General features: G+C 32.3%; 4 protein-coding genes across 10 annotated transcripts in view; 2 read left to right on the top strand and 2 right to left on the bottom strand.

Annotated features, from left to right (window-relative positions):
* Positions 1-108: 108 nt before the first annotated feature.
* LOC105249284 (hypothetical protein) lies at positions 109-5,219 on the bottom strand. Of its 4 annotated transcripts, none has more exons than XM_011254615.3 (4): positions 4,889-5,219; positions 1,336-1,852; positions 833-1,040; positions 109-711 (listed from the first exon to the last, which is right to left on the bottom strand). In XM_011254615.3, exons 2-4 carry the CDS (start codon positions 1,677-1,679, stop codon positions 478-480), a joined length of 786 nt encoding a protein of 261 aa, XP_011252917.1. In that variant the 5' UTR covers positions 1,680-1,852; positions 4,889-5,219; the 3' UTR covers positions 109-477. The 4 variants fall into 4 exon arrangements, with proteins under 4 accessions (XP_011252917.1, XP_011252916.1, XP_025269886.1 ...); XM_011254614.3 differs by lacking the exon at positions 4,889-5,219 and adding an exon at positions 4,046-4,412; XM_025414101.1 differs by lacking the exon at positions 4,889-5,219 and adding an exon at positions 3,240-3,387.
* A 129-nt stretch (positions 5,220-5,348) lies between these two features.
* Positions 5,349-8,422, bottom strand: LOC105249282 (mitochondrial import inner membrane translocase subunit Tim23). 3 transcript variants are annotated; one of them, XM_011254611.3, is made up of 5 exons: positions 8,227-8,422; positions 7,421-7,670; positions 7,178-7,347; positions 6,982-7,099; positions 5,349-5,550 (listed from the first exon to the last, which is right to left on the bottom strand). In XM_011254611.3, the coding sequence occupies exons 1-5, from the start codon at positions 8,357-8,359 to the stop codon at positions 5,541-5,543; spliced, it is 681 nt and encodes a 226-aa protein (XP_011252913.2). In that variant the 5' UTR covers positions 8,360-8,422; the 3' UTR covers positions 5,349-5,540. The 3 variants fall into 3 exon arrangements, with proteins under 3 accessions (XP_011252913.2, XP_011252914.2, XP_011252915.2); XM_011254612.3 differs by having other exon boundaries at positions 6,963-7,099; XM_011254613.3 differs by having other exon boundaries at positions 6,955-7,099.
* A 756-nt stretch (positions 8,423-9,178) lies between these two features.
* On the top strand, positions 9,179-15,728 carry LOC105249281 (DNA repair protein RAD50). 2 transcript variants are annotated; one of them, XM_011254609.3, is made up of 18 exons: positions 9,179-9,263; positions 9,530-9,770; positions 10,360-10,503; positions 10,604-11,045; positions 11,116-11,270; positions 11,346-11,544; positions 11,648-11,871; positions 11,951-12,316; positions 12,383-12,503; positions 12,628-13,009; positions 13,144-13,349; positions 13,438-13,775; positions 13,903-14,322; positions 14,407-14,532; positions 14,614-14,889; positions 14,975-15,108; positions 15,258-15,389; positions 15,470-15,728. In XM_011254609.3, the coding sequence occupies exons 2-18, from the start codon at positions 9,540-9,542 to the stop codon at positions 15,678-15,680; spliced, it is 4,107 nt and encodes a 1,368-aa protein (XP_011252911.1). In that variant the 5' UTR covers positions 9,179-9,263; positions 9,530-9,539; the 3' UTR covers positions 15,681-15,728. The 2 variants fall into 2 exon arrangements, with proteins under 2 accessions (XP_011252911.1, XP_011252910.1); XM_011254608.2 differs by having other exon boundaries at positions 9,260-9,387.
* Positions 15,729-26,181: 10,453 nt separating this feature from the next.
* Positions 26,182-27,772, top strand: part of LOC105249280 (cone-rod homeobox protein) — a 39,664-nt gene continuing 38,073 nt past the window's right edge. The window contains exon 1 of the mRNA XM_011254607.3: positions 26,182-27,391. The gene's annotated coding sequence lies outside the window, so the exon portion shown is untranslated. The remainder of the gene's footprint in view (positions 27,392-27,772) is intronic.

The raw sequence follows: 27,772 nt of genomic DNA on the forward strand, positions 1-27,772 counted from the left end.
TTGTAATAATACAATAATAGCAACATTATAAGTCGTGTTTCAAAAAAAGAGTTAATATATAAAGAACGCGTTTGATTTATATGTTAAGTTAACAAGGCGAACTTTTTATTCTTAGGGTGATTAAAAATATTGTTCCAATATGTGTACACATAATGTGTAATATAGTAATGCAAATTGTAAAAAATGTATAAAGAGAAGGCAATTATATTCAAATACGAGAGAGGGATGCTATTATTTTCCACAGCAGCGGAAGTGAGTCTTTAATTTTTTGATATATAAGAAAAGAGCTACTGAAAGCACTCTGTCTCTGTATAAAATTGCATAAATAAAATGTCAATATTATCAATCATACACGCGATGTTCTGGTTCATGCATTTCTCTAAGAATCAATTTTTAATTTTGTTAAATTTTATAAAAATATATTGTAGCGCGCGCGCGTTTCATAAATTAGCAATTAACTTTACCGAGAAATGTCACTCAGCAACAACAACAGAATTTTTCCCCTAAGTTGCGCAGCCTTTTCCTCGCCATGATGAAGTTTATCAAGCATGCAATGAGCCAAGCGAAGAAATTGAACCAACTCGTGAATATCGCAAGCTGAAGAGCTAATCCTGTATTGATCTCACTGCCGCGTCTCCAGTTGTTGGTATCTGGATGAAGATAATCCATGAAATCGAAAATCGCGCTGCACGGTAGCCTATTGTGAATCACCTGCAATAATAAAAAAATAGATACAGAGATGTTTCTAATCTCGAAAAAATCACATCCTAATTTTGAAGAGAGCTATTGGTTGTTAAATGTAAAATTAGTTGAGGTAAAATGCTTGTCTTACTTGAATTTCGCGACCTCTCGAACCCAAAAGTTGAATGAGATATCTTTTGTATTGTTCGCAACTTTTATAATAGCCATCGGTTATCACGACCGCGTGAATGAGAGACAGGCAACAGATACACACTGCAAAGAAAGCGACAGGCATCCATTGCTTAAAAATGGATCTTCTTTTTGCGTGGACCATAACGACCTGTCCGTTAAGATTGTTTCTAGAAGAATTTAAGAGATGATCTTATAATTGGAAATTATATAAAGATAAAAGACGCTACAATAATAATAAAAAGTTTTCAGAATCTTACTCTGAAATCTAAGATATAAAATGTGAAAAGATTCTAAGGAAATAATAAGTGCCCGAAATCTATGTATGTGTTTTAAATCTAAAACACAATTTTATTTATCTGGATTTTTTCATTAAGACAGCTTGAAAACTTTTTTATATAGTTACACATTTGCAATTAATCCTACATAATTAGAAGCCTGAAAAAATTGATTCGCAAATATTACCTGTCATCGTCATACGTTTGTGTGCGGTTAATTTGCTTAGGCTTATCCAAATTCTTATGGATGCAACATCTGTATCCGTGAAAACCGCTGAGGCACATGGCGATCACGATTATGGGTGTGAGACCGTAAGAGCCGAAGTGGCAGAGCTTGACGTCGCCGCCGAGGAACGTGCGGAACGTGTTGATGCCGTACAATATGCAACCGCAATCGATGTCGATGCAGCTACCCAATGTCCATGTCCAATGCTGCCAAACGGTCACAAATGATATGACGGATATGACACAGAATATCATGGATCCGGTGTACAGCATCGTCAGCCATAATTCCGCTTTTCTCGCCTTCATGATTACGCTTCGCGATTTATTCAAGTTAGAAGAAAATTTTCAATACGTGTTCATCCACTCGACCTGAAGAGGGATCACCAGAGGAGCTTCACACGATACATTTATCTTATTTCCATGAAAATATTCTCTTTTTATTTCAAAGACTATTAACTTCTATACGAATTCGAGCTTATCTGTAACATTAAAAAAATAAGTTTGTTATGAGATTTTGAATTCAGTTTTTCTAGATTTATGGATATATTTCTTAAATTATTTTCTTTTACTTCGTTACTCATATTTTGGTCTCAAAAGCATGGGATATGTACATATTTTTGACAAGGAAAAAATATTTTCGAATAATTAACGATTAATTATTCGTATAAGATAAAGAAGAAATAGAAAAAGATAGAAATATTAAAATCGACAACTATATATTATAAAAAAAATAGAAGGAATTGTAATTTTTTTAATTATTAAGAGATATATACTATTATATAAACACCTACATATTATTATATTAACACTTTGGTTTTGTTTCTAAAAGAGCTCCCCAAATACTAACTTTAGAGAGGTCGATTTTAATTAACATTGCTATGTTTAATTACGTTAAATCAATTCTCGATTTTTAATTGATTATATAAGAACTAATCATGACAATTTGTAACTGCGTTTTAAACAAGAAACGCGTAGCGCAAAGATTCGTGACGTGGAAACATGCATGAAGCGGTGCATGAAGCGGTTTTGCAAAACACAAATATTTTCATATTTGAAACTACTATTTTCCTTGTTCAACGCACCATCGACAGATCTATTTTCGGTGGATTAAACGTTGATTGCCATCGCTTCCTACGCGCGCAATGTCTTCATCATAAGTTCCGCGTTATATATCAGAGCTGAAGACAATACACACGTACACGTAAAATTTGAATTCCTCTAGAGTTCAGATGGTTATATATTCATAGTTTTTCTTCAAATTAATCTTGATTTTATGTATTAAATTAGCGTGTGATATATTTCTTATAATAATAATCTTTTATTTTTTCACGAGATGGTTTTTTATTTCACGGATAAGATGTATTAACATAGAGAATGTTTTTATGCAGCGAATTCTCAACATCAAATTAAAGATAATTAAATTGAATCAATTGTTCGTCACTATCTATTTTACAACAAATATTACAAATCTAAAGAGAAACAAAGAATCAATTAAGTAGAGTTAAACGAGAATTAAAACCAACATTGTTGAAACTCGTACAAACTGTCAAAACTGTTTACGTGTATGCATTGAAAATTAAATTACATTAAATTTCCTTTTCATTTTGCAGTAAGGAAAAATATCTAATATAAAGAGAAGCGCAATTTACTGAAACATGCCGCAAAGATTTTAGCGAAGTTATAAAATCAAGAATAAAAAAAACTCTTACTTATCACGTTCATTATGTCCTAGTTTCTCGAAATCATTGTTATGATAAATGAATGACGAAAGCTCTTGGAAAGTGTACTTCGTCGGGTCATTAATCAGACTCAAGTTATGTAAATAAATAACTGGAACACGCGTGTAAAAGATACAAAAGCACTTACGACACAATCTAAATAATTTACATATACACCTGTGCAAGAATCGAACATGCCCGATTGCCTGACTGACTGACAATGAAAGGTTGCATTCATGTTGATTAGCGCCAACCGGGGATAATAAAACTCGTCGTTCTCTATCTAGCTAATATTAGCGAGTTAGAGAGAAGCCCAGAGGTGCTAATTAAAATTAATTATCATTGCCTACTTTTTTATAGGAAACAGTCAAATATAGACATTTAGACGAGGAATGCGAACGATGCAAATAATACGCAATTTGTGCAATTTGAAAATAGTATGGGTTTTTGGAGAATTGACGAAAGAGAGAGATAAAGATAAAAAAATAAGTTTCTTGTCTTTTTTCTTTTTTCTCTTAAGAAAGCAAAATAGAATTTCCTCTATAATTTTTTTCCACGATTTTACAAATAGAATTAAAAAATAATATAATTTTTATCTGAATTTTTTCTTTTCGAGATAAGAAAAAAATATTAAAAAACAACAGTTATCGAATTTCTTTGCAATCCTCTCGCAAACGAAACTAAAAACATTGTTATTAAATTAAATTCCTGAGAAAGATTAAAAAATAGAAATTTTCAAAAAATTTTCGTCAATTCTCTTCTTTATTCTCGAGTCTTTTATTTATAATTAGTCAATTAATTTAAATCAAATTTTTATCCTCCTTTTCAAAACACTGCTACGCATCTAATGACGATGAACAGATAAGTTGTCAAGAGATAACTGTAAGAGAAATATAGGAAATCTTGTTAAATATAAAGGAGCCTAGTTTGTTATTGTTAATTCTAAGACTTAACTGCATTTTTCAATTTTAACACCGTTCCTCATGTAATATATGACATCCGCTATCGTCGAAAGATTCGAAGCGACTATTTTCGTGACTTCCACTAGCCTTTTGCGCCTCATGTAATATCGCGATATGTACGTAAGAATTACATACACACATGTGTGTCTTGTTTAAATAAACCGTACACTTTTGTAAATATTCTTTGCGGCCCACGACAACGATCCAGTCAGATCAAATATTAACCCGATGCTCTCGCATCTGGATCTCACACATGCGCACGACGAATATTCTGTCATCACAGATTATTTCATTAATTAAATAATTCAATCATTGCGAATTTGTTCACCCACGCTGCTTAAAATTTACAATTGCTAATAAAAAACACTTTTACTCTTGATACATGAAATGACAATACATATATGTATATTCCTTTAAGCTATGCATAAGACAAAAACAGCAATTTTTGTCATCTGCTATAAATTATTTGTATATATATATATATATATATATATATATATATATAATAACTAAATATTATAATTAATATATATATATATATATATATATATATATATGTATTAATTATAATATTTAGTTATTTATAATAGTTTATTATAAATAATTATTATAAATAACTAAATATTATAATTTAAAATTGTAGAAATAGATAATTATTTCAATTAAGAAAGAATTTACATGTGAAATGAGAAATAAACATTAGTGAAGAAAATTATTGTAATTGCATTACTTTTCTTCACTGCATACAAAATATCTAGCTGTCCAAATATATCGTTCACATACATAAACCACTTCACAAAATCTATTAAACTTAACAATTATTGATTAAACTCACATCATATTCTTCCCAGTTGTCGAGATATGATGCAACACGCTTTATTTCTTCGCAATGAAGCAAGTATCACGCACACGAATAATTTCTTCGAATTGTATTTTATTGACGAATATATATAGATTTTTTTACACAGATCGCATTTATTTAATTACTAGATAAAACATACACGGATAAAAACGATCTGATCGATGAAAAATCTACTCATTTCCGTAACGTATGTGAAACCTGATAGTGAGATAAACTTTGATAAGATTAATACGTCTCTTTCTGATCGTCGCTGTGCGCATAAAAAAATTCCAGTTGTATTCTCGCAACAGGGTATGAGAATTATATAGTATATTTAACATTTACGTTTATAAGATTTTTTGTTACTTGGTAATATGTTATCAAATAAATAGAATGTTAAATTAAAATTGACTGAATATTATTGGAAAACAAATATATAATATTAAATTGAAAATATATGCAACATGCGAGTATATTTATTTGAAAGTACATACATTGCTAGTTTCGATAATTCATTTTTCTTATACTAACATCTTTTTAATAATTTATTTGCGTTATTTGGTGTGAGATTTTCTATGTACAAGGTAATACAAGAACGCATACGCATACGAGAACGCATTGAAAATTTTTCATAGATGTCAAATTGTTATATCAATCTGCAAAAATAGAAACAAAGATTTATATTAGAATATTCAAAAAAATAAATTTGATCTTGTAATTCATTTTATCATGTATTATTTCATAATTTTGTATATTTATTTATTAATTGATTGTGATTCATATCTCAAAAGAAATAATTTACAAAAGAAAAAAAATAAATTCAATTTATTACTTTGAACATTTATTTGCAAAAGTTATATTTACTATATCTGATCAAATTATGTATAAAAAAGAATGCTTTTCTTTAAATTTTTACAAGTAAATAAAATTTTTAAATTGTTCCAAATTGTATTACATTATTCATATATCATAATATCAATTTTTATATTATATTTAATAGTACTTTTTTACTATGTATAATAATTTTAGCATAAATTTCGATCTAACAATATAATAAAATTATATTTTTATATTTTATAATATCTTATTGCATATATATGAAATAAAATGTATTCCTTTATTACATATTTTAAATCGTAATATTTAAGAAATTATACATGGGGCACTAATATACAATAAACTATATGTAATTTGCACACAATTGAAAGCGATATTCTTTAACTTAGTTAGTTTAGTTTAATCCTATATATGAAAAAATCCTTGTTGAATTTAATAAATATCTACTTTTATAATTCAATTATAAAATTCTATTTACTTGTTAAAAATTTCAAAATAAAAATAATTGAAAAATAATTGAAAAATTTGTTTGAAATACATAACAAATATAAATAATAAATAATTATCAATAATATACATTAATATTATATATATATATATATATATATATATATATAACATATAAATATATATAAATATATAATAGGTAGTAACGTGTGTATGTGTGTATGTATATATATTTGCATATATGTGTATATATGTGTATATGCACCCACATATATGTAGTTTCTTAAACATTGAGATCTAAATAAAAATAAAATTATAATTTTAAGAAAAAAAAATATAAATATATATATATATATTTATATACATATTTATATCTTAAAATTTAGTCAATGGCATCGATATCAGTAAATAAAACTCTTAATGAATGAAAATTCGTTACAAAATTATAATTTTACAGTGCACACATTATTTAAATTTAATAAAAAAACATTTTGTAAACTAAACTTTATTTTGTACAATTCTAAATCATATTTTGAATAATATACACATTTTTATGCATGTGTACAATATTTCTTGAAATATATATTATATTTTTGCTTATAATTTATTTTTCTTTCTATCTAAAGTAATTTATATATAAATTTTTATATATAAGCTATAATTATAGCTTGTTGTTGAATTTACAACTGTTGCAATAAATAGCAAAAATAAAATGTATGGTAAAAATATTTGACAAGTATAATTTGTCTAAATTTTTTACTAAAACATATACACACACACTCACTAAACATGTGCACTCTTACGCTGGATGTTTCCATCCATTCATACGCTGTACTGACAAGCCTCCGTTATTCCATAAACAATACATCACTGCAACTCCCGCCGCAATAGCGCCCGCAATACCGGCTTTTCTGACTCCAGCTAAAATTTAATATTATCATTTTATTATAATGAATGTGAGTCATAACAAACATATATAGCATAAATCATGCTTTGTACCAGGAGATCTAAACACGGTGGCACTTGTAGCAGCTGCAGCAACTGTGTTAAAGCTATCATCGGTTCCTCTGAGCCAAGTTAAGCCTATTCCAGCACAAGTGTACATTATTGTTATTACACCAAGTGAATTTGCCATACTAGCGCCACCCTTCATAACATAATTAATCAATCTGAAAACAAAAAATGAAATATATACTTTCTCATGTATTAAAAATTAAAAACATGAAAATCACAAAGACATACTGTGTTCTCCTAAGTTTGCCAGTTTCACCAGCGATAGATGTTGCCTTGATGCCTCTATATAAACCTGATGTTCCACCGATTCCAGCTCCCGCTATACAAGCAGCTCCAATCTGACTGAAAGCTAACTCGAAACGGCCTCTTTGCTTTAAAGCACCATCGGGAAATATAAATTCTGGCTGACTTACGGGAAGATATGATGGATCAAAATTTAAGAATGGACTAAGTGGAGCTAAACTTGGTTGTGAAGTGACTGAAAAATAAAAAGTAAAGTATAATATAAAGTAAAATATAAAGTATCTTATAGTATATAATTATCATATATTAGATAAATTTATTATCCATTCATAATTTATTTGAATTCATTACATTATTCAATTGACTTGCACATACTTTTGTACGATAAAAATTATTTCTATTTCTTCACTCAGAGTTTGATTTCTTATCAACTTAAATAGATGCAATCTCTATGTCTCCTTAAATACGATATTAATAAATAACACATATTTATATTTACCGAATCTATATTTAAAAAGAAGACTATAATTACATCCGACATACTAATACAATAGTTAGGTTAGGAATATGATTTAACAGGAATTTAAGTCGAATAAACAAATAATTATTCATGACAATAAAACTCTAAAAAATAGAGAAGAGTAACTATGTGATATTCGATTTATTTGATAATATTCAAGGAAACTTCGCTATTTATAAACAAATTAAAAGAAATCGTAATTATAATGAAATTAAAAAGGTTTGGAGTAACCTTAAAAATATTCACGTAGTCTAAATATCTTTATTTTTACCAGGTATATTAGTATTGTTATATTTTCCATTGTCGGCATCGACTGCCCCAGAATTATTGCGAAAATCTATCATTTTGTGAAGACAATTTGAACCTTGTGCTTTTTGGTCGGGCCACGAGACTCGGACGAACATGAACAATAGAAAGATACATTGAATCGAACTGAATACGCCGAGAATGCCGGATCGGAAATGACGTAATCATCTATTGTGATTAACTAAGCGTGGATCCGTTCGTTTTGCCTGCACTTTCCTAAAATAGAACAGGATTTCTGAATGCGACACTCGCCAAAATAATTATTAATATTTTCCAAGAGAAATTATGTTTATATTTATTAAATTAATTTGTTAATGCATATAATCTCCCTTTTTCAAGATTTAAATATAAAAATATTCCTTTATGACTATATATTAAATTTGTAAAATTACTTTATGTAAATATATGTAAATATACTTTATATTTAATGAAAATTTTTAAAAAATCTCTGTAATGTGTACTTTTTAGAAATTTGTTTACTTAATTAAATAAAAAAACAAGTGTATTTAGCTCTCTTTGCGAGAAATTTTAAATTTCAATATTTCTAAATCTCTACTAAATTAAATATCTCGTTTAGTCTTCTTTTTATTAATATTTTTACTATAAAGAAAAATTTTAATCTCATAAAACTTAAAAGAAATATAGATAAATCTTTTAAATATATAAATAATTTTTACCATTTACTAATATTATAAATACTATACTATAATAAATATTTATTAGTATATAAAATATTTATTATTATTAAATATTTTAAATAATAACACGGTATAAACAATAACACAATACCAAATATAACAATTTTTTTATTGATTTCGCCATTTTTGTTCTTCAAATCTTTTGACCAATCAGCAAAAAGTCGCCAATTTTTACTAGAAGGTCTCTATCCTGCTATATTCAGCGAACATGCGCAAAAATCAATCTAGTACATTACTCTTCTACGCAGTACTGTGACTTATGACTGTATGCGTGTTGGCGCGTTTATCCAGTTTATGTTATCAGGTATCTCTCGAAAGGCTTATCGAATAGCGTTCTTTTTCTGTATAAGTAAATTTGGCACGTTATGCACTCCGTTCATTGTTTCACAGACATAAAGAAAACACTGGATACTTAATCGCGGAGACGAGTAATTAATACCTTGTAGTTTATTTGACAACAAAACTCGTTGAATTGCGTTGAATTCGATAAAATTGATAACTGCTAAAAATGCGCACTTGTGTATCCGTACGTTGCAATTAATGATCGATTATCTTATATTGTTTGATCAGATGAGACAAGATGTCGAAGATACGCAAACTATCGCTTCGCGGCATTCGTAATTTTGGTGATGACAACGAGGACTCTTTAATACGTTTTTCCTGTCCGTTAACACTCATTTTGGGACCGAATGGCACGGGAAAAACGACGATCATTGAAGCATTAAAATATGCCACGACCGGTGAATTCCCACCGGGCTCTGAAAAGGGGAAATTTTTCATACATGATCCTAGTCTGGCAACAACCGGCTCGGTATGGCAGCAATAATTATATTAATTCATTATAATTTATATCATGTATATGTATGTCAATAATTTTTTATAGACAAAAGCATAGATTTCTATAATATAATTAAAATTTGCAAAATCAATTCCTTAAAAAGCCAAATTATAGGATATATAAAAAGACTAATCTTGCAAACATTTTTTAAACGTATGTATATATATATGTTACCTGTAATTGCCTGATCCTTATCCTTTTCTTTTATTATTTTATTTTATCAATATTTATGATTTTATAATTTCCAAAAGTGTTATATATATACATATATATATTATTATATATAAAAATGAATTTTTACAAAATAAGTTTTTATGGAGCTAAATTATAGGCTAGATATATTTATAAAAGAGCTTATTTTACAGTATATATATATATGTTATTTGCAATTCCTTGGCCTGTTATTTTGTTCCACTTTTTTAATATTTATTCCACCTTTTTAATTTTATAATCGTCAAAAGTTTCTTCTTTACTTTCTTCTTAAATTTTTTAAAAATTTTAACAAGATAAAAATAAATATTAATTATAACTTTTGCTTTATATATTGTATTTATTGTTATAGGTAAGAGGTGTCGTTAAAGCTGAGATAATTGATTCTATGGGTAATACTTATACAGTATCCAGAACAATTGAGTCATTGAAAGCAGTAAAAAAATTTAAGACTCTTGACAGTACTGTAACTAGAGTAAGCAAGGATAAAAAGGAAGTGAGTGTCTAATATTTTCTTTTTTCTTCTGTAGATTCTATCTCTTAATTCTTCAATTTATTCAATTATTTATTTTGATTATTTTTATTTTCTAATATAGAAAGCATCAATAACTAATCGATGTGCTGATGTTGATGCAGAACTCAGTGTAGCATTAGGTGTTTCAAAATCGATTCTAAATTATGTTATATTTTGCCATCAAGAAGAGCTTAATTGGCCATTTGATCAAGGAAAAACCTTAAAAGAAAGATTTGATGAAATATTTGATAGTACTAAATTTAATAAAGCTTTAGAAACTATCTTAAAACTTCATAAAGATTTACAAGGGGATATTAAAAGTCTGAATGCAGAGAAACAGACCTTCAAAGTACTTGTATCTGAAGTAGAAAATAAAGAGACTAAACTTGAAGAACATAAGAAGAGATTGGATATCACAAAAGAAAAAATAAATGATATTGATAAGCAGCTTGTACCTTTAAAACAGAAGATCGAAGAGGTGCAACAGTCTCATTCTGAATACAAAAATATTCAAGCTGAAGAAGGTAAATTTAATAAGAATTCATAGAAGTATCAATAAAAAAGAAAATATTTTTATAAAATTATTATTTTCAGAGAAAAAAAAGATGGAATATGGTGTGTATAAGGAACGATATCAAAAATTGAAAGAAACAATAAATAATATTTTTCATGGAACAACAGAAGAATTAAACGCGCTCATAGAATCACATGATACTATATTGCAAGAAAAGAACAATGAAATAGCAGAGGTATAAATATGCTTATAATAATTATATTATCATATTTCTATACATTACATATTTTATATGATTTGTTGATTTCAGAATGAAATCGAGATCAAAGGTATTTCTGAGAAAGAAGCTAGGATCTCGAATATCTTAGCAACACGAAGGGAAACTGTAGGTACATTTAAACAGCAAGTAAAAGATCATGAAAAAAGAGTAGTTCGTCGTAATGAATTATTAAATGAAGCATTGCAAGCATGGAATTTTGATACAGTGGAACAAGATGTCACTGAAATAGGTAAACAAAAAACTTTAAGACTTTAAGACTTGGTTTAACACATAGTTTTTCAATGTTGAATATATTTTATATTACTAAAATTATGCAAAAATACTATACACAGAGGTGAAGGCTCTCACAAAAAGATTGGAACAAAAAATTCGAACGTTAGAACAAGAAATAGAAGAAAATAGAATGGCCATGGAAAAAAAAGAAAAACAGTCGCAAAAAGAAGTTGATATCCTGTGTAGCAACTATTTGAAGATAGAGTCAGAAAAGACTCTCAAAGAGAAGGAAATAACGGAAATAAGAGATGAAATTACCACTATACGAAATCAGATAGCACAGGTTAGTGCATTTTCATTAAGGATATATTTTTATAATCAGTTTATATAATAAAATAATTATTTTAATTTTTTTAATCTAGATTGGTGCTGCAGGAAATAAATTAAAATCCATTGAACAAAAGCTTCAAGCAGCAAAACAAAAAATTGATGAACTTAGCAATGCATTAGATGTTGATTCTGTTAAAACTGATATCGCAAATAAAATAAAATCTAGAGATAAAATTGAAGCAAATTTAAGTGCGATTGATGACGAAATTTCTTCTTTACATAAATTAAGCTCATTAAAAACAGAATTCGATTTAAAAAAGTCGACATTACAAGCTAAAGAAGAAGAATTGGAGAATTTAAAGAGAAAACACGGAAATAGCATCAAAACATTGTTAAATACTCAAGAATTACAGCAGACGAAATTGAAAATTACTTTGGATCGTGTTCATCAGCAATTGGTATAAGATTAATTTTTAATTTATGTATCTACATGCTTGTAAAATCTTATTAATTATAAATTTCAGGAAAAAGAAACAACTTCTTTGACACAAGAGATTCAAGCACAAGAACGCAAAACTACCGCTTTTCAAACAACATTACAATACATAGAGTCCGATATTGGAAAAAAGAAGACAGAACTGCATCGTAAGAATGTTTTTTTTTTTAGAATTTTATATATAATGTTTATATATAACTTTTACATATAATTTTTATATGTAATATTATTTTATATATTTTTTCTTCATTTAGGTGTTTTTTCTTTTTTTAGGTGACAAAGAAAGAATATCTACAGTGTGTGATTACAAAGAGTTTGATGAGACTTTATTAATGCAATCAAAAATAGTAAAAGATCTTCAGGATAAGCGAGGAATTTATGCTTATCAAGCCACAGCCTACAAAGAATATATTAAAAAGCTATCTGTAAAAGATCCTTGCTGTCCCTTATGCCACAGAAATTTTCAAGAACAAAATAAAGTTACAGATTTAATAAAAGAAATGGAAACTGATATAATTCGTAATCAACCTAATCGTTTAAAAAAGTGCGAAGAGGAATTAAAGATACAACAAGAAAAATATGATAATATGTTACAATTGAAACCTATTGTTCAAAAAATCATTCAGTGTGAAGAGACTGATCTGAAAAAATTAGAGTGAGTGAATCTAACTTTATGATATATTACGCTAATATTACTATTGATATTAGAATTTATTTTTACTCTATACTATTATGAATGTATTAAACTTAAAATATATTTAATATTAATAATTTTATTTTTCTAACTAGAGAGAGATTAGAGAAAACCAAGAATAGTGTGAAATTGTCTAAAATAGCTATTAAAGATCTAGAAGTATCAAAGGCAGAACCTGAAAAAAAGTTATTATTATATAAAGATATGATTGGCGATATTAAATTTTGGGATCGATGCATAGACGAAATACAGCAATTAAAAAAAACCGTTAATAACTTGCAAACTCAAATGGCCAATGCTGGTAAAGTTATTGATAATTACAATTTTTTAATTAAAGTTTTCCTTTTCGTTTTTTAATATATGATGTATTATTATATATATTTTTGTAGGAGTTAAAACGGAAAAGACTCTAGAAGAGCTGCAAGTACAGCGAGAATCCTTGAAAACATCTTTTAAAGAAACTCGTAATCATATTGAAGCATTACAACTCAAATTGAACAAGCATAATGAGAGGTTACATGAAGCTAGAGAAACATATAATGAACTACACGAACAACAATTAAAAATACATTCAGATATGCAGAAATTAAAACATTTGAAGGATAAACAGGAGGATTTGTATGTAAAAGAAGTTACTATAGGGGAGACAGTGGAGAAACTGCAAGAAAACTTGGCAAATGCTGAAAATCAATTGGATTCTGGAAAGCAGCAATTGGAAAAAATCAAGGTTTACTTTTTAAATTATATTTAATATTTCCAAATGTAATTTATAACAAAATAATGAATGGGGAGATATACAAAGAGCTATATAGAGTGAAAACAAAAGTAAGTTCTAAGATATTTTTCTTTTGCAGTTAGAAAATCGGCAAAAGCAAGATGCTGATAGAAAATTGATGATGGAAAATACTAGACGCTTAACCGACTTGCACAAGATAATAGACGAAGTCGACTCATTTATTAGCAGCAATGTACCTAAAAAACTTGCAAGCTATGAGCTTGAGATAGAAACTTATCAAAAATCGTTAATGGAACTTATAAACAAGAAAAAGAATGTCGAACAAGCGATAAATAAATTGAAAGAAGACGTTGCCTCTCAAGAAATTGGGAAGAGAGAGTTACATGACAATATAACGTTACGTAAAACTAAAGATACGATAGAAGCTTTGAAGGAACAATACAAAAAATTGAATGAAAAATTGAAAAACATGAATTACAGTGAGCTGACGAAAAAGTGGGAGCAGCTGGAAAGTGAAAAACAGGCATTACTTCGTCAAGTAAGTATAATTATATTGTAATATGTTATATATTGTAATTTATCCATGATTTGCATATATATATTAATAATTTATTTCATTTAGAAAAACGTAGCATTGGGAAATCAGGAAGAGTTGGAAAGAGTAATCAAACAGTACATGCAGGAATTACGAAAAGAGGAATATCGATTAGCTCGTCGAAATTATACTAATAAGTGTATTGAATTAACAGTAAAGTATTATTATATCATCAAATTAATACATATTTATAATAGAATATATTATTTAGTTTTTATATACTTTGTTTATTAGGTTCAGGAAGACACCATAGCCAATTTGAAAGCTTACAGTAAAATATTGGATACCGCCATGATCGAGTATCACGAGGAGCGCATGTCGACAGTCAACAGAATAATGAAGAAGCTATGGAAACATGTTTACAAGGGTACAGATACTAGTAGCATAGAGATTTGTACAGAACCTACGAAAGATGTGGGTAGCAATAGAAGAAGCTACACTTACAAATTGATTCAAACTAAACATGGTTGTAAGATGGATATGAAAGGACGTTGCAGCGCTGGACAGAAAGTAATTAGTATTAATTTAACGAATAATTAGCGTGTAACCGGGAAACGCGATATATATATATATAATCGAGACAATTTTTTTACAGGTATTGGCATCGATTATTATAAGACTCGCTTTGGCAGAAACATTTTGCAAGGATTGCGGTATTCTTGCATTAGACGAACCAACGACAAATCTGGACGAAGAAAATGCTAACAGTCTAGCAGATACGCTAACTAAGTACGTTTTTTTTTATTTTTATGCAAAGTGTAATATTTTAAGTAATTGTAATTTAAGTTATTGTAAGTTTAATATATTACGCACTAAATGTAAATAAAATTATAAAGTACATGTAACATAATGTAACGCGAAAAATATATATATTGCAGAGTTGTCGAACTACGATCGAGATATCAAAAAAATTTCCAGCTGATTATTATCAGTCACGATGAAAAGTTCCTACAGAAGCTAGCTGATTTGAATAATCATAAGCAATTCCACGAGCTTTATCGCAAACAAAAGTATGTTATATAGAAAAATGTTTTATCGTAAGATAGATTGTTTTTAATAAAAAATAATGAATTCTAATTCTTCCTTACAGTGGGATGACTGCGGTGAAAATCTCCGACTTCAACGAACCTGCGAGTTCTCTGGTGCAAATTAAAAGCGAAGACGAATCCGACGAAGAAGAAAGGCATCCTAATCGAGCATCAACCAGTGGTTTATCTACAAATAAAAAGAGGTACAATTGGGATGATTTCAATGAACATGATAGGCCACCAGCTAAAAAGAGATATTATTTCGCCGAGTGAATTTAGAAAAAAAACATACTAAACTTATAAATATCATTTTATATAATACACACATATATGCATTATATTTTTTTCTAATATACTATACATGTATGCATTTTATTTTTTAACAAGATTTCTAATTGTTAAGTGTATTTTCGTAATATTTTCTTAGTGTGTATTCTTCCAAAGAAAAGTTATTCAGATAAAAGTGTGTATTATATATATTATACATATATATATATATATATATATATATATATATATATATATATATATTATCCTGAAAATACCTCAAGTATGTAATAATGGAATACGTGAACAGAGAATTATTTTATACTTCTCTTGAAAAGAAATACGATAGAGTTGGTTATCAATAAATTTATTTTCAAATTATATAATATATCGCATTATATTACACATCTTATAGATGTATTACTTATAGAGCGCTAAAACATAAGAAAGATTTGTCATTCCTCGAACGAATTTGATCATCTTGGTACCTAACAGAATCCAAACTTTTATAGAAACTTTGATTCAAAAAATTTCGAAGATAAATGCCGGCACCTAGAATATCAAGCATCTTCCTTGTATTTCTCTCCAAGCACTATATAACTCTACAATTATACAATTTAAATATTGATATTTAAAGAAATGTTAAATGTATAAATGCAATCATATCGGCCATCCCGCAATTCGCCAATCGGAAAGTCAGCCGTGGGCGGGCATTCCAACGATATTGTCTCTCTCTCCGAGTCTCGATGACCGCTATAGTTAGCGAGTTATCGCGAATCGAACGCCTGGAGGGAGCCGGCATCGTACGTAATAGGCTGCTGCTGCTGCTGCTGCTGCTCGGGGAGTCGTAACGTCATAATAGGATAGTGATGTTAGTAATACCATCGCGCGGTACTGCCGCCCGCGACTGGAGGCAATCGTCCGGGCGATTGACTGGCCCGGCGCGGCATACCGAGTCTAACCAATTTGCATCGCATTGTGTACTCGTTACGCTTCCATCTGCGCCAACACACGCATACCACGTCGGTCGAGGTGACGGCGACGGCGACGGAAGCGTCGTTTCGAACGTCGCTTCTCGACGTCCTAGACGATGCGACGCGTCTCTATCTTCCTTGAATATGAATAAAACGTTTTTGTTGATTATTTTTAATGATTCCACTATTTTTCTCGCAATATTTTCGTTATAATAATCTTTTTCAAATGTAAATTTAAGCGATTATCAAAAATTTTTTAATTTGTGACATTTAAAAAAAGAGATTTATTCGGGTTCATGTATTTAAATTAATGCATGGGGGTGTGTTTCGATGTAGTAAAGTATTTACATTTTTGGTGATTATTTTTATTATTTTTAATCACTCCTCTATTTTTCTGACAATATTTTAACTACAATAATAATTCTTTTCAAATGTAAATTTAAACGATTGCCAAAGATTTTTCAATTTGTGACATTTAAAAAAAAAGGATTTGTCCGGGTTTGTGTATTTAAAATAATGTATGAGTGATGTTTCAGCGCGTAATAAAGTATTTACATTTTCGGTGATTATTTTTAATCGTTTTCCTATTTTTTCGCAATATTTCCATTATTTGTAATAATAATTTTTTTCGAATATAAATTTAAAACGCTTACCAAAAATTTTAAAATTTATAACATTATTTTTTTTTAAAAGAATTATCCAAATTCGCTTCAAATCTCCTCCTTAAATCATCTTTAGTTAGGAAAAGAAAAAAAAAGAAAGAGAAGGTCTTATTATTATAATATTTCTGTATAAGTATTTTATAATAAAATAAAAATAAAGTAAAAATTGATTTAAAATCTAATAAGAATAAAGTACATAATATAAATTAATGCATAGAGGTTGTACATTTCAGCGCTCAGTAAAACATTTACATTTTTCATGATTATTTTTATTCATTCTCGCAATATTTTCGTTACTTGTAATTATTGATAATTATTTGCGAATGTAAATTTAAAACGATTACCAAAAATTTTTTAATTTGTACTATTGAAAAAAAAAATTATTATTCGGGTTCTCTCTTCATGAATCTGGATCGCTTTAAGTTAAGAGTTATAGAAAAGAAAGGAGAAAGAAAGAGATGTATTATTTTTATATAAATAATTCTGCATAAAATAAAAATTGAGAGACAAAATTGATGTAATAATAATAAAGTACATATAGTATGCATTTAAATTAATGCATGGGGGTTGCGCGTCTCGACGCGCAGCAACGATTGTCGGGGTAAAACGGCATCGCCGTCGCGCTGAGCACCCCGACGGCGAAACCGACCGCCGTTTCAGCAATCAGCGTCCTGGGAGAACCGTGGAAACCGCGGAAACCCCCAACTCTATTATCGTTTCTGGCATCGTTATCGTTATTAGCCGCTCCATCGCCCAGCCATCGTCACACTACACCGAGAGAACGAAACTATCCACACAGTTATCGAAGGCCTGGTGCTCGTCGTGAGGCCCCGAGGCCCGTGAATCAATCAAACTTTATAGGGAAATCCCTTGGAGTTTTTTTTGAAAAAATACTTAAAATACTGTGTACTTTTCAGAAGCTTTTTTCGATATCCGAGACCGAAATACTTTTCTGTTTGATTTTTTGTTGATCGCAATTTTTAATTATCAAAGATTTAATAATAATAAAAGTTGAATAAATATACAGCTGATGAAGATAAAATATACAATCGTTTCGATTTTATATTAAAGTAAAACCAATGAGGAGATGTTTAGCAGTTTTTTATGTATCTTTTTCAATTTATTCGATTAATTTCAGGCATTTTTAATGATGCATGAGGCATTTTACATATCGTCGAAATTCTTTAATTGTTCTTCGTTCTATCATTTTTTTCCGCGATTCATCCTATATTATTTTTCCGCAATATTTTCTTCGCTTTCAATACGATTATATGGTTTATCGAAGCTTTAGCGCTCGGAATAAATTCAATGTCTATTTATCGACAATTGATTGATCGCGTTCTGTTGTGCTATCGATGCGATGTGATTCGTGGTTGGGCTATCTCGAGCAATTGGAGAATAGAAACGGAGCGAGAGAGAATCTCACCCCTGGCCTTCATCTCCGTGATCGGCTTTGATCTCTTTCTCGCTCCGATCCTTCGACGAGGAGGGGGAAGTTTCGCGTCCGCGCTCCCTCTTCAAAATATCAACTAAACGATAACCGTATTTATTATTCATTCGGCCGCCTCCCTTCTCGTACTGCGCGTCCCCAATTTTACAAAGTAGTTTTTCAAAGAATTTCGCGAGCGGTCTGCATCGCCTATGAGACAGGCAGGGGTAAAAAGTGCTCGTGGATCGGCGATAGAAGAGCCCTCACCTTCTCGAAATTATATTTTCGATGTATATCGTTAAAAAATAAGAAATAAAAATAATAAATAACCAAGAAAAATGTATCATAAAATATAACAATTACAAATTATACATTTAGAATGTTTAAGCCAATACCTTTAATTATGCGAGATTTAGATTAAGATCACTAATAGGATTTCTATGAAAAATCTCATTATTTTTATTCGGTTTTTATATAAAATATAGATCTCCGACATATTAATACAAGATTGTTCTATTTTCTACACACCCCACATAAAGATTAATTGAAGGATCTGTGCGCAATAAATTTATTGTGGCGAAAAAGAAAGAAATACACAGATATATTGACGGATCGAATCGAGGCGAGGCGAAGCGTACTCGCTATTTCGGCGGAAATTGAGTCTCGAACAATCCCCGATAGACAACAAGCAAAAAAGAAAGACATCCGACAGATCGGGTTATCGAGATTAACGCGAATGCATCGAAGCTGTGCGCGGTTTCCTTCGTATCTTCCGAAGATCGAAAGCGAACTCGTCCCACACAATCCAACGATATCAATTACTCTACCCGACATTGTGTTTCGACATCAGAGCGAATTAGACGCGCTTGGCGGACTTTGAGAATCTCCATTTAGATCTGATTCAAGATCGCTTCAGCTTAAAATAAGATTTGCAAAATATTTATCTCGGCGATAGTAATGTATTGTTGATTAAAGATTTTAATTGATTTTAACATGAGAAAAAAAATTTAAATAAAGTTGAATAAAGTTTGGCGAATTAAGCTTCCAATAATTAATAAATAATTAATATTATTAAATATTAATATAAATCTTAATAAATAACTAATATTAATCTTATTAATCTTATTCAAATTAATTATTTTATATATGTGTGTATGTGTGAAATTATTATTTTATTAATATATTCTGAATTTTTTATTTCATATATTTTAACAATAAATAATAAATAATATCGAATCAAATTTAATAAAGGAACTTAAAGTCAGTATCGATGACATCTGCCTGCTTTTCCGATATATACATATATTCGCTCTTCATCCTTCCACGATCTCGCTACTCCTTGCGCGCGTTACATCCTCCCCGAGATCAGACGCCACTTTTCTTTTCCGTTTCTTACACTCATTCTCCCGCCTATGACCAAGTCCCCGAGGATAAAGGGATCCGAGGAAAAAGGGGATATGGATTGACATTCGAATTCCGCCGGTAAGGGATCTCTTTTTCTCGACCGGTCATTTTTCTTACCCTCATCACACTCCACGCGAGCCACCCCCGCTTCGGCGAATCGACGAATCCGGCTTGCGGTTTAACAAACTAGATTCATCAAATTCGACACCGATCGTCCATCTGTCGGTCGGGTGATTTCTCGTTCTGGATTTCGCGCATAAGGTTTCATATGACGCGATAAGAATTGAATATTAGAATCTTGTCAGTATATCTCTATGTGATCTTTACGTTATAATATTTTTGACCACTCCTTAATTTTTTCGTATTATTAATAGCACTTATATTTCGAATAATGTATTATAAAGTTTAAAAATTAAAAAAAAAAAAATTAAAAATTTTAAAAATATAATATTAGCTTCATATAAACATTAATTCCTTCAGATCTGATTCTTTTTCTGTTTTTACAATTTTATATAAATACAACTTTATATTTAATTTTGTATAATATCAAAAAAAAAATATATGACAATTATAAATGGAGCATGATTATGATAAAAATTAAAAAATGATATATTCATTAAAAAAGACAAGATATATAATGAATTAGGCTAAAAATGAATTAATATATAAATAATTTTTCAAACGTACGTGTACACATATTATAGATACATATCTGAAAGATTTTATCTTATCTATCATTTTTAAGAATATTTATACATGTATAATTCTGTTACAACACGCTACATGAAAAGATATCAATCAATTATGATTCAATTATTTTATTTATTTTTTTTATATTACTTTTATATCTGATTATGATAGATTATATCTAGGACGGAATAGAGAGAGAGGAAAAATGAGGACATTCGTACGACACACTTCGATCGAGCAACTCTCTCCACGGTTGTTGGTACATTGACACGAGAAATACTGCGCTAAATCATCTGTCACCCCCAAGTTCACCCTCGTAACATCATCCGGGAAACTCTGAAGTCTCTAGCTGTCTATCTGCCGTCACTCACGAGAGCTTCTGCCGCGTTACGAGGCGACCCCTCCTGTGCTCTTCCTCCCTTAAAATAGGGTGTTTACACCTAATCGTATTTCAAGGGTCCAATTTATTAAAAAAACACCGTCCAACTTGACGAGCCGTTCTAATACTGACTTTTCTTTAATGTGTTTTGAACGCGTCAAAGTTCAAACCAACTTCGCGGAAATCTCAAATACATAATCAGTTACTTTAAAACAATCTCGTCGCCTCGGCGAAGTCGTAACATCCTACATTATTTTTCTGTTCGTTTTCTTGATAAAAGCGTTCGTTGTAATCCAATTTGTTCGAAAGGATTAACAGGTAATCTGGACTTATCGAGTAACCTGAACCGCACGAGTTCACGAGCTTCAGAGGCTTATTAAATTATTGGATACATTCTCAGGTCACACAAATTTATCAAAGCACTCAAACGCGACTATCACAAAGCTTACAAAATTTAAAATTCAATATTTTGTATACGCGGATATCGCAATAAATCACTAGTGTATAAATTTGTTAATTAAATTGTTAGACAAAAGTTTGTGTCCAGAACAAGAATGCATCACACTGAAAATTGTTTTAAAATTTTCAATTCGTTTTAAAAACTTTTTGAATTTATCAATTAAAAGATGAGTAATTTGATATTTTTTTCTTAAAAAATTATTTTCTTAAAAAATTATACGCTATTCAAAGTACGTTCCCGATATTTTGACAGTTAAAATAAAATTTTTTTAAAACTACGTCGCTCTAAAGTCACGTCCCAGAGTCTACATCCCAGAGAGATGATAAAGCAATTGAGCACAGATCTTTTAGCGAAAATCGAGTTTACGCAAGCAAGGATCCTCGGCTTTGCGATGCAGCGACGAAATCGCGGGGTAAAAGAGATCGCGATTGGCAGAACCGAGCGGGAGGGTTGACCTAATAATGGATTATTGCGCCTCCGTTGCTGAAAGGAACGAGCCATCGGCATCGTCGCAGGAAGAATGGAAAGAGCAACGACAAAGTAGACGTCGGAGGAACCAAAGTCTCAATGCGGCACGTTGCAGAATCGTCCGCGAAAGAATTTCATCCCCGTCGCTGGTCCCCTCCTTCCCTCCTTCGCTCCTCGAGAACCCTCCTTGTGGATGCGGCAGCTTTTACAGCGTCGGTGGGCACCACTACCATCACCGTCGCCGACGCTACCACCTTCTACTCTTCTTCGTTCTCATCCTCTTCCGCCTCCGCCATCCCCTTACGCTGTCCCCCTCCGTTCCTCGCAGGAGGAACATGGCTCCCAGGCAGGAGATCCGTCCGTCCACACCCTCGCTCCCGAACAACCCCCGCGGCCCGGCGTTTTCTCCGAACTACCCCCGCCTACCCCCGGACACCTCCCATCCCCCTCGCTCCTTTCCTCCCTCCCTCGGCGTCAGTTCCCCCCGTTGCATTTTAAATCAAAGCCTCGGAGGTAACGCAATCACCAGGCATCACGACGCTTCCACAATTTTCTACTTTAAGCTACTTTATGTATTAGTACCCCCGCCGTGTCTCTCCCCGCTTCCCCCTCTTCCCAACCCCCCCGTCTCGCTATCTCGACGGCACGCAGCCCGCTCCCCCGCTACGACAGTGCTCGTCACACCCTCCCCAGCGTTTCGCAGCGTTGCTCTTCTGTCTCGGATCCTCTCGCGCCCTCTCCCATTTCGTCATCCCGGCTACCGCCACCCATCTCCTTCTCCCTTCTCTAGCACGGGCTGGTAACAAAGTTATTTTATTAAACGAACCTCCGCACCGCCCGTTCGCCAACGTCGCCGGAATTCGAGACGCGCAGCAGCTCGTCTAACCGCGAACGAGAAACACCGTCGTCCTTGCAAACAAAATGGGAATGGGAGAAAGCGTTGCTTCGCAGGGTGTTAAGCATCCTGGATACTAAATAAGGTTGCAAAGAGAAAAGATAGGAGAGCAAAAAATCAATTTACCGAATCACTCGGCGTGCTTTTCAGACTGTTACGTGGACTATTTAAATAATGTGTGTAATTGCAAACAAAAAACTTAGTTAAGAAGAATACGAAAATTTATTCATTAATATTCATTCATTCATTTTAAAAGATTTTGCGACAGATCTGCGAAGAGAATTTTTCCAGAAAAAAACATCTCCAATTCGTTTACTTTTAAATAAATTTGTCGTATGCATTATTCGTCTTTATTTATTTGTACCTCTATCTGAACGACGGAATTACATTGAAAACTACTTATTGTTTCAATAATTCTATCTTCAAGTCTAAAATTCGCGCGTAATATTACGACATTTTGGAAGAAAAATTGACTGTCAAATTCGTCAAAAGGTACCATAGTGAAAATTTAACGGAATATAGAAGCGGTGCTCTCTCTGTGTAAAAAAATTCGCGAGAATAGAATTTATTTCTCACCTAAACGAATAACATGAATTTTTTTTTTACCCGTCACCGGTTTTTCCCTTTTTCCCTTTTACAAGTCGCATCATTCCCTTCTCCGCAGAGTTTCTAGCCACGGTTCCAGCCGCGTGAAACGACGGAAACTCGCTTAATGCGTTTCGTGCGGAAACGCGCGATAGTCTCTTCATAGTCGGGTGAAAAAATGCGGCTGTCTAGCCGCGATAAACGAGAAATGTTAACCGAGAGGATATTTTTAGTATTCCCTCTTTTTTCCTATATTAAATCGACTGGGCACCTTCAGATGATGTCCCGGGATGGTTACTTATAATACTGGGGGTTGTACGTGTGTGTTCGCGGTATGCAGTTCGCAAACGTGGCGCGGTGTAATCCAGTCACCACGTAACGCGATTACACTCCTAACTCGTCCTCTCGTTTTGTCTCTCTCTTTTTCTCTCTCTCAGTTTCTCTCTCTCCCCTTCGCTTTTTCAGAATCCCCGTTTTCCCTTCTTCTCACTCGTACTTTCATCTTCTGTTGCTCTCGTGGCTAAAACTCGATCATTCTTGGAGACCAAATAGAGCGCGGATCAAATATAGTTATGTGATATTAATAACAATTTAGAGGAAATCTATAGTATATCTACACAGGTATCGTTATTTTTCACCGAATAGTGAATACTGTTTTATCACTGCCATTATATAATGTGACAATGACAAAATATATAATAATAATTTGAAATTAGCGTTGAAAAACTTGACTAATAAATTATATTTATATCAATTATTTATAAATATTATATATATATATATATATATATATATATATATATATATATATGTGTGTATTTATTTATTTGTATTAATTATATTAGTTAAAGCTTAAAGATTACGGGCACGGCTGCTTAAAAACAGATTTAACCTTAATGGAAAATTACGATAAATTTCTCCTTCACAGATAGAGAAACGATCTTTTTCTAGAAAAAATATAAAGATAATAAAATATGAAATGATCTTAACTCTAAAATGATTTATATTCGTCTGCGATTAAAAAATTAAAATATATTGAACATAACGAAATATGTATATTATTTATTATTATATTATTATATATTTTATATATATAATAATTTATATATATAATAATTTTTTATTATTATATATTATATATTATATATTTTTTTAGAAAAAGATTGTTCTGCTACTTATGATGGAAAAATTTATCATAATTCTCCATTAGCGTTAAATCAGTTTTTAAGCAGTCATTCTTGTAATCTTTAAGCTTTAACTACTGAACTAATTAATTATATAATATCATTCTTCCAAACTGTAAACTTAAAATTATGTACCGCATACGTGAAATGAAATGTTTCGGATCGAGAAGGAATAAAAAAAGCGAACTACTTTTTAGATACTTTTTTAGCTCGAAAAAAGACAATGGTATTCATTCGAAAAATGTAAATAACATCAGAAAGCCGATAATTATTATCGGTGCTTGCAGCGATTTGCCACTAAGTGACAATCTTCATAAATTATCGAATCCTCTGAAAGCTCTGGAAAAGCGAGCTGTCAGTAAAAAAAAATACAATAACGCGCGCTGATATCGAAACTAATGAAAAGGCGAAAAAGAAGAACATGAGCAGCATATCAAACTGGCAAGCTAGCTGTATAAACAAACTGAAATTACATCACTCTATGTGCATCGTCTACATAAAATAAATCATATAATAATCAGACATTGGCCGGTTAGATTTATAAGCTATTAATCACGCGATATTTCCTAAAAAATTTTTATCAATATTCTAATATCATATCTAATGGTATATAAAATAAAATTTCCGCGATATTTCAAAAATTATATTTTTCCTCTTGAAAAAATCTGAAAATAAAAATTTGATGGTAAAATTCGAAAATAAAAATAAATCTATCGCTCTTACTTTATCTGTAACGTTAAGTTTCACGTGGCGGAGTTTGCGGGCGCAAAAGGAGTCGTCCCGAGCCTAAAATCCGTGCTCCTTGCATTTTGATTTCGCGGCGTGTTAAAGGACGCCGTCGAGGGGACGGCGATGCTCGCGAAGGACTCGCGGATGCGCGGAGGACGAGAAGAGAAGGGGAGGAAAGGGGTAAACGCGATTTACACCATGACGACTATCGTCTCTCTCTCTCTCTCTCTCCCCTGGTGCAAAGTGCCTACGTGCGGCCGCGAAAGGACGCGAGGAAGGGGGGAAGGGCGAGTTGTTACGACACACCGGGAGAGACAGGGGATTCCGCTCGCGCGCGCGATGCGGGGCCAGCGGAAGGAAAGCAGGGGATGTTTGTCGTACGCGTTATTTGGCCAATAAAACCACGTGGCGGAGCACCCCCGCGTCGCCGTGCGCGGATAGATCGTCGTCGGGGAGAGAGCGAGCTAGCCGCGGGGCGCGTACGCGGGGAGAAGGAGAGGAAGCGGAAAACGTACACGCGAGAGAGAAGGGTAGAGGACGTAGGCCACGCCTCGCTACACGCATTACGCACGCGCGGTTCCGCCTATCGCCGAGCACGCTTCCCGTCGCGACGGAACGACGGCCACCGTCCGCGATTCCGCCGCGGCCGCGACACGTCGTCGTACGCGACACACTATCGGTTTGGAGGCCCTGTCGGCTCGCGTGTCCGTATATTCGGAGTAGACAGAAATAGACGGATAGATAAAAGAGGAGATAGAGAGGAGAAAAGAGAGAGGAGTCCCCGGCCCGCAGACCGCTGTGCTCGCCTCGCACGAGAAACGTCAAGATCATGTGTGAAGCCGCTTGTTCTATTTGACGTTTCGACTTTCGGAATTTGAGTTTGGACTCGAGCTTCAACCGCGTGGACGAACCGCTGACGTTCCGAGGAGGATTTCTTGGGAATTCAAGCCTTTGTATTAACCGTAGGAATCGATCGGAGGACTGGTCCTGGCACGTCATATGATGTCAAACTCATTGAGAAATTTCACTGTTTCTCTTTGATGCGAAAGTGCTACTCGAAGAAAGAACGTATCCTAAGTGTCTGATTATTATCGCACCTCTAACATTGCATTTGAAATTCGTGCGATTGTTTGAACATCCGTCGCGCGACAGTTTTCTCTGTCAACTGGTTGACAGCGATCAGTTGGAGCAGCGTGATCTCTAATTTAGTTGGATGTTAAATTCCAATTCGCGTGTGATTGTCGATTGACATAAAACGGAAATTCTTGACTGTTACTCCGAAAAGATCAGCGTACTTTGCACGCGACGGATCGCTTCATTTTGAGCTTCAGAATTCATCGACGTCAATAGTCCTTGTGTATTTCATGACACGCGCATGCAATCGCTTTGGATTGACAAGATTATGCTAAACTCGCTCTTCTCGTTATTGAAAGCCGATTATTGATCGCGCGGAATCGCTAAATTCCACGACACGCTCGAGCTCCATCGGATTAACGTGATAGTCTGCAAGTCGAATTTGAAGAACCGGAACGACATTTCGGCAACACGCATGCGGAGTTGAGGACAAAGTTAGAAGCAACGGTTTACGAGGTCGAGAAAGTGTGGCGGGAAGTGTGGCAGGATCGACATCATCGATCGGAGATCGAGCAAGAGCCCCCAGGAACGTCCGTCGATCGGTTATTCCCGAAGAGAAGGAGTCCGCGGCAGTGCGGAGGAGATCGGGAAGGTGTTGTTCAGCCACGAGTCCAGGATTCTCACCCCCGGAGGCGGTACCATCTCGCCGGGGGGCGCGGGGCCGCCCGCGAGCCCATCGCCGGGACATTATCATCCCCCTGCGCACAGTCCGCCCCTGGTCAAGGTAAGCTGATCATGCTTGTTTTAATTGCAGATGTGTTTTTTTTCCTAAATATGTACCTCGATTTTTCAACCAAGCTCATCTTTCGATACGCAAAACACATTGGGACAAATACACAAAGTCGATAAAAGAAATTATATATATACATAAATAATTAATATTATTATTAATTTATTGCCAATTAATTATCTTTATATATAATGTTAATTTATGATTAATTTATTATCAATTTATTATTAATTTATTATTAATGTATTACTACGTTATAATGAAACAGATATTTTGACTTAATAATTATAATTAAATCGGTAGGCAATATCTACTTTTTCTATCGATGGCTAATGTGGGATCAATAATTATTCTTACAATAACAATTTGCAGCTT

Source organism: Camponotus floridanus, unplaced genomic scaffold (assembly GCF_003227725.1).
Source record: "Camponotus floridanus strain SB8 unplaced genomic scaffold, Cflo_v7.5 scaffold76, whole genome shotgun sequence".
Lineage (NCBI taxonomy): Eukaryota > Metazoa > Arthropoda > Insecta > Hymenoptera > Formicidae > Camponotus > Camponotus floridanus.

Excerpts from the sequence above, each read along its gene's own strand:
- LOC105249284 (XM_011254615.3), bottom strand. The coding sequence starts at position 1,679 with ATGAAGGCGAGAAAAGCGGAATTATGGCTGACGATGCTGTACACCGGA. Across the intron at positions 1,041-1,335 it reads CAAACGTATGACGATGACAG|AAACAATCTTAACGGACAGG; the intron begins GTAATATTTGCG and ends AAATTCTTCTAG. Across the intron at positions 712-832 it reads CGAGAGGTCGCGAAATTCAA|GTGATTCACAATAGGCTACC; the intron begins GTAAGACAAGCA and ends TTATTATTGCAG.
- LOC105249282 (XM_011254611.3), bottom strand. The coding sequence starts at position 8,359 with ATGTTCGTCCGAGTCTCGTGGCCCGACCAAAAAGCACAAGGTTCAAAT. Across the intron at positions 7,671-8,226 it reads TAACAATACTAATATACCTG|TCACTTCACAACCAAGTTTA; the intron begins GTAAAAATAAAG and ends TTTATTTTTCAG. Across the intron at positions 7,100-7,177 it reads CACCGTGTTTAGATCTCCTG|CTGGAGTCAGAAAAGCCGGT; the intron begins GTACAAAGCATG and ends ATTAAATTTTAG.
- LOC105249281 (XM_011254609.3), top strand. The coding sequence starts at position 9,540 with ATGTCGAAGATACGCAAACTATCGCTTCGCGGCATTCGTAATTTTGGT. Across the intron at positions 11,046-11,115 it reads AAATATTCAAGCTGAAGAAG|AGAAAAAAAAGATGGAATAT; the intron begins GTAAATTTAATA and ends TATTATTTTCAG. Across the intron at positions 11,271-11,345 it reads AGAACAATGAAATAGCAGAG|AATGAAATCGAGATCAAAGG; the intron begins GTATAAATATGC and ends TGTTGATTTCAG.